General features: G+C 27.9%; 1 protein-coding gene across 1 annotated transcript; it reads left to right on the top strand.

The window, feature by feature from the left end:
* The first annotated feature begins 2393 nt into the window (after positions 1-2393).
* On the top strand, positions 2394-4583 carry LOC105639357 (2-alkenal reductase (NADP(+)-dependent)). Its single transcript, XM_012223388.4, has 5 exons — positions 2394-2712; positions 2790-2967; positions 3062-3228; positions 3954-4036; positions 4128-4583. Exons 1-5 carry the CDS (start codon positions 2479-2481, stop codon positions 4504-4506), a joined length of 1041 nt encoding a protein of 346 aa, XP_012078778.1. The 5' UTR covers positions 2394-2478; the 3' UTR covers positions 4507-4583.
* Positions 4584-7245: the final 2662 nt, after the last annotated feature.

Raw genomic sequence — 7245 nt, 5'->3', positions numbered from 1 at the left:
AATAGGTAATACGACATGTCATTTATGAGACATTGCGTCGTTTGCAAGCAGGTAGAAAATGGAAGAAACGATAGCGTTTCGGTCCAGCTGTCTCATTTATGAAGAAATATGATTTGAAAAAGCGTTATTTACCTAATTGAAAAAAAGCAAAAAAAAAAAAAAAAAAACCTCAAACTTATGATTCTAATTAATCACGTAGCTGTGCGATGCACAGATTGTGTAATCTTATATTTTTCTAATAGATTTAGATGTATAATTTTTGAAAAATTATTGCGACATGTATTTACGTTGCTTTCGTTTAAATAATTTACTTATATATTTTGATTAAATAATGAAAGTGAAATGATATATTTTTTTTAATTATTGGAAGGTTCAATGGACCGAAATAATATTACAAGCTACACAATAGGAGGTAGCACTTCCCTAGATTCATCAATTTGATGAAAAGTGAAAACACTTATCTTCGAGAAGACTCAAAATCGATAATTTTTGAATAAATAATAAACTGAAATATTTAATAGCAGAATAAATTTTTATAATTATAGTAATTCAACTTATATAATTATCTATTTTATTTTTAGAATTCCATCAGTTAAACCATGTTTTTGCAGTTCGTAACTCTATTACTTCATAAAAAATTTTAACGTTTATTAAATATAAAAAATCAATATATATAGTGTTCTTTATAAATAATATAAATAAAAATCATTGTTTAAAAAAATAAAAATCATAAACTGAAGTTCTGTTTATCTTTAGAAAATAGTTTATTTAAAAGATATTTTTAACATTTTTTTATATTTGTAGTGTTCCAAAGAAGTACGTCAATAAAAATGTTTTTCTAATCAAATGGAAAATTAAGATATTCCAAAAAGTACTAGAAAATAACATATTGAATATATTTTATCTTGTCGGGAAAATATTTTATCGAAATAAATTATTTTTTCAAAATAAAGCCTGGTATTGCTTTTAATAATTTAAGGTTGATTGGGCCTGTCTTGCTCAAGTTTTGGGCTTTGTATTGTTATCATTACATTGGGCTTTAATTTTAAATTTCATAAAATTTTAACAGTTCAAAAACAAATATTTTAATTTTTATTAAATTTTTTATTCCTCGGGAAGTCCAGGTCCAAAGAATATTACATGCTATACAACAGGAGTAACCCTCTTCTTATTCACCAAATTCGTAAAACTCTCATGGTCGGAAGGTTTCAAAACTCCTTAAATAAGTTAAAAGACTAATCAGACCACGTCTAATTAGCATTAATTTTTTTATTAATTAATTTTCTTCATCCTCAATATCATTGATTAAACTTATCCAGATCAGGTTCACAGGGCTATCCATGGACTGTGAAAATAGAAATTTAAAAAAAATTTTACTTTATCATTTTTCTTAATATATGGTCAGAAATACTTTTATTCAATAAAAAAAATATTTTTCGTTAGTTTTGTCCATAAATAAGTTTATTAATCTAGTCTAAACAAGTTAATCTCATCACTGGCAACTTTACATTAGCTTATACTTTAAAAATAACATTATTTTTTAATGGTTCAATTCATGAAAAACACTTATCAGAAGGGATAGATACAAATTTCAAAGAAGAGAAAAGCCTCATATCCAAAGCGCTTTTTAAATAATTTTTAACGTTTCGACTAAATGCTATGTTTTACAACGTTCAGTATCATAACATTTGAATTTTCTTTTAGATGTTAATTCATGTAATATTTAGCTTTTAATTTTTGTGTAAAGCTACTCAAATAGCCACTAGTTATTCAAACAGCTAAATATTACTACAACCAATTTTACCCGATAAATCCAAATAATAACAAGATACTTGCCAAAAAATCAAAAAGAAAAAACTTACAATCTTATTGTGAGTATTAATCCCAAAAATTAAACACTGATCAATTAATATTTATACATTTTCCAATTTCAAGAATCCAAAAAGGACGGCACATTATTTGGATTCTTATAGCCGAATGATTCTTGATAAGAGCATACTACCAAAAACCATGTAAATAAACCAGAAATAAATTAGGACGGCAAGTTCTTAGAATCTCCATTTCACATATATATTTAATAAGTTAGATTCCACTCTTGTCCCTTCTTCCCCTAGAAAATATCAAATTAATTATTTGTCTATGATGTCTTACTTGTCTATTATTAATTTGTCTTTGATGTCTTGCTTGTCTATTCTTTGGTAATATATCAACAATGTTTGAAAGTTACATTCGATTCAAATACTGCAAGACCCGTACAGAGACCGATACATCCCATACAAGCACTACAAAACCTATATAGAGTACTGCAGGCCCATATAGAGTCCATTACGTCCGATTCAAGGCCCATATAGGTGCCTAGGGTGGCAATGCAAAGTACCTGACTTGGTTTAAAAATGCTGAACCACCAGTTTTTTCTTGCCTCTCTTGCTTCTTCTCCTTATCTTCTTTGCAAATTCTAGTTTTTTTTAACCAACTATAATGGCAGTAACCAATAGATATGTAGTAATCACCGCAAACATAGATGGTGCACCAAAAGAGAGTGATTTCGAAGTCAAATGCGAAACAATTTCCTTATTACTTGAGCCTGGATCAAATGATATTATTGTGAAAAATCTCTATGTATCTATAGATCCTTACCAACTAAATCGCATGAAAAGTCAAAGCTCGTCGCAAGTTTATTCAACTTTAGCGGCGGCCATTAATCCCGGCGAGGTAAATCAGCGATTACTGTTGTATTGAAATTGCTTATAAATTTTTGTCATTCACTTGATTATTCTCATGGAGTGCAGGCTATTGATGCTTTCGGAGTAGCAAAAGTTTTGGTTTCTGGAAATCCTGAATTCGAAAAGGGTGATTTGGTTGTAGGGCTCATCCATTGGGGAGATTATAGTGTTATAAAACAAAATGGGATGCTAAATAAGCTAGATCCTATGGGATTTCCATTGTCATATCAGATTAGCATTCTAGGTATATAATATGGATTTCCTTAAATTTATTTCTAATTTAGAGAACTCTAGGTATAAATGGAGGTTGTTTTGTTCTTTTTCTGATTTTGTTGCAGGATTTAGTGGATTAACGGCCTATGCTGGATTTTTCGAACTATGCAAGCCCAAGAAGGGAGAGAAGGTATTTGTATCCACCGCATCTGGTTCAGTCGGAAATTTAGTCGGACAATATGCCAAACTGTTTGGTTGCTATGTGGTTGGCTCCGCCGGAAGTAATGAAAAGGTCTAATTTATTATTTTTGAATTTATAATCTCTGATTGCTATAATTAAGAATAGCTAGACAGCTAAAGAGTATTAACTATTCCATCAAAGCCCTACGTCAGCATAGTTCAATGGTAAATAAATAGAAAACTTGCACATATATAAACTTTTTTTAGAGAAACTGAACATATATAGATTAAAGTTTAATGAGCTTAATGCAACGTAATATAATAGATTAAAGTTTAATGAGAGTAATGAAATATAATATAATGTGATCAAAGACCTTATGTTCCATTAAGGTTTGATCAAATTTAGCCGAATATAGTTGAAAATATTCATTTCTAACAAGGTGTTGATTAGGATGATAAATAATGACAGAGCCGGCTAAAAAAACTTTACCATTTTAGAAGGGTAAAATAAAAAAATTTCAATATTTTATAGGTGATTCTTTTGAAAAAAGAAATTGTTAAGAGATGGGAGCCACCCATAGCTTCCTAGCTCAGTCATTGATAGTAAGTAACTTCAATTCCCATAAGAGTAATAATACAAGTTCGATATATGAGAAAAACATCTTGTTGAAACGACTAAAAACGTTTACATTCTATTGTCCAAAGGGAATTACACCTCCAATTATAAAAGAAAAATGCTACTTTTTAACATTATTCTAATAGCATTCTTTTTCCACAAGCACTTCCTTAGGTGCAATTGCATTGGAATGGTTAATTGAGTTAAACTTGGGATTATAGGTAGCCATGCTAAAAGAGAAACTTGGTTTTGACGATGCATTCAACTACAAGGAAGAACCTGATTTGAAGGCAACTCTCAAAAGGTTAGTGAACAACTGAATTAATACGGTAAATACACATCTAATAAAAACTTAATTATAAAAAAAAAATAATAATAATTTCTGGATTTTACAGGTATTTTCCGAACGGGATAGACATATATTTTGACAATGTTGGGGCTGAAATGCAAGAGGCAGCAATAGCCAATATGAATACCTTTGGTAGAGTAGCAGTTTGTGGGGTGATTTCTGAGTATACAAATAGTGGAAGAAAGGCTGCACCTGATATGATAGATGTTGTGTACAGAAGAATCAAGATTCAAGGGTTTTTAGCCGTTGATTTCTTGAACGTGCATGCTGATTTCATTTCAAAAACTTGTGATCATCTTCGCGCTGGGGAAATGCAGGTACTTGAAGATATATCAGTTGGTGTGGAAAGCATTCCCTCCTCATTAATTGGACTTTTTAAAGGCCACAACATTGGGAAGAAGATGGTTCAATTAGCAGAAGAATAGAAAGTTTTTTCCTCGATTCTCATTGTACTTGTTAGCTCATTTTTTAAATAGAATAAATCTAAATGATTTTTATTTTATTTTTATTTAAATATAAACTATGCATAAAAAAAAAATGAATTTCTTCAATGGGATTATTCTAGTCGATAAAAATTTAGTCTTCCTCGGTTTAGGATTGGACATGCACGAACAATTTTCTAGGAGCATCCTTAGAACTAGGGTCATAAAATTTTCTAAAAAATTTTTTAATTTATAATTTTAGACTTATATAAATATAAAATTTTTAACGAGTTTGTATTGATCAAAAGCTAAAAATAAATAATCATAATCTATAACATGAAAAACTAAAATTGATGTGTTACGGTTAATTTTCATATGGTTCTTGATGTGTTAGATTTAATTTTGATATAGATTTTACTTATAAAATGATATACAACATAAAAAATATTAGTAAAAGTTCATATTTTGCGAATTTGATTTTAATGTTAATAAATTAATTATGCATAGAAATTGAAATATTTAATTGAAATGGACTTTATTGTAATAATTAGTTGCATAAAACCAATAATTCAAATTCAACTACCTCATTTATCAAATACTAGTCTTTTTATGATATGTGTCGTACGTTAACTATACTTATTATTTATATTCGTTTAATTTTTTTATGTTATTACTCACTTTTACTTATTATTAGTCTTTTTATGACATCTATTTCACGCTGACTATCGCTACTCGTACTTATTCAATTTTTTATATCATTGTTCACTTGTTATTTATACTCATTTTTATTTTTTTAACTTATAATATTTAGATTTGTATAATGTTAAACCAAAATTTCATGTAAGATCAATGTAAATACATATATTTCAATTCAATTTATATAATTATTTATGTAAAATTCATTATAATTATATATGTTTAGTTCTACAATACAACTAATTAATACATTTCAATATATATAGATACACAGACATAATATAAAAAAATAAAAAATTTCAACTATTCGTCATCCCACACGTATATGTTCATTTTATTTAAAAATAAATTTTAAAAAAGTAAAATTTTAAAAATTTTCAACAACTTAATTATGCATATTTTATTCGAAAATCTATGTTTTAAAAAATATATGTAATTAAATTATGCAAACATAAAGAGAAAAAGTATACTTTTTCTTTTTTTTTTATCTCTTTTCTCAATAAAATATTTTCAATTGTAATAAAAACTAAATCAAACATTTAAAAATAATTTTAAAATATAAAATATAAAAATTTAATTTCAAATAGTTATTGAGTCAGAAGACTATTTTAAATAATTTTTTAAGTATTATATAAAAATAATTCTAATGTCATAAATGGTTAGTAGTAAATACACCTTTTTAATTTAGGTCCAAGCAAAGAATAACAAAGAAGAGCCATTCATAAATAAGGCCCAAAGCTCAATACTTGTCAACATGTTGGTAGTTAAGTATTTCATCTGTCAAAATATAAATAATTTTTTTAGTGATTATTTTGTCTTAAAATATACTAATGAGTGGCTTTGAGTATTATAAAGAATAATAAATGATTTTTTTTCAATATTATCTTTATTTACATTATATATAATAACTACCTTTATAACTTATTTTTCATTTTGAGATCAAATTATCTTTAATTTTCTAATAATTTAAGAGAATTAATTATTTTATTATTCATGTGTAAAAATTTTAAATCACTTAATTATAGTTTGAGACAGAGAGAATATTAAATGGCGGGGATAATTTTCTCAAATTCAATACATATCATAACCCCACAATCTATAGGTTGTGAGGTGACGTAGAGTGGGGGGCTTTCCTACTTTAAATTATTAGTTTGCGGCTTAGTCTATGTGGTGTGATGATAGGCCGGGGGATTTTCTACTTCAAATTATTACTCTCTCTATCCTAAAATATAAATTATATTTGGATGATTATTTTGTCTCAAAATATAAGTCATTTTAAGTATTTTAAGAAGTTATAAATGATGTTTTTCCAATGTTACTTTTATTTGCATTAGATACGATAAATACTTTCGCAACTAATGATATATAATAATAAAATAATAAAAGAATATATAAATATATTAAAGGATATACATTTCTAAGCAAACTCTAACTAATGCATGATTCTCACAATCCTTATCCTAGTAGAATTTATCTTGACTCTAATATATATACTCTAAATTTACTTTAACCGATAACCAATTCTCAAATAGTCAATTCTGATAGTTAATAAATGGTGCGGTGAACGTGAAACATAGCTTTTATTCTTTTTACTTTTCATTATAGTCACTGGCTTTCGAAGGGTTGAATTAGAGTTGCCGGCCGGGAGAATAATAGAGGAGCAGTCGAAAAATAAAAAAGTATGCTAAGTTGCCGTGATGTGGATATAAGGTAAGCGAGCTTCAGTTGGAGGTTAATAAATTTGAACCTAAGCAGTCCTCAACAAATTCGGATCTAAGCAGTCCTCCAATTCGGACATAAATCGTCCATCAGTTCGGTCATAAATCGTCCATCATTTCGGACTTAAGTAGTTCTCAACAAATTTGGACTTAAGCAGTTCTCAACAAATTCAAACTTAAGCAGTCCTCCATTTCGGACATAAATCGTCCATCAGTTAGGACTTAAGCAATCTTCCAATTCGGACATAAATCATCCATCAGTTCAGACATAAATCATCCATCATTTCGGACTTAAGCAGTCTTTAACAAATTCAGACTTAAGCAGTCT

The sequence above is a fragment of the Jatropha curcas genome, chromosome 8 (genome assembly GCF_041381405.1).
Source record: "Jatropha curcas cultivar XTBG-Jc1 chromosome 8, XTBG_Jcur_1.0, whole genome shotgun sequence".
In the NCBI taxonomy this organism is placed as follows: domain Eukaryota; kingdom Viridiplantae; phylum Streptophyta; class Magnoliopsida; order Malpighiales; family Euphorbiaceae; genus Jatropha; species Jatropha curcas.
This window is presented reverse-complemented; position numbering and strand designations above follow the sequence as displayed.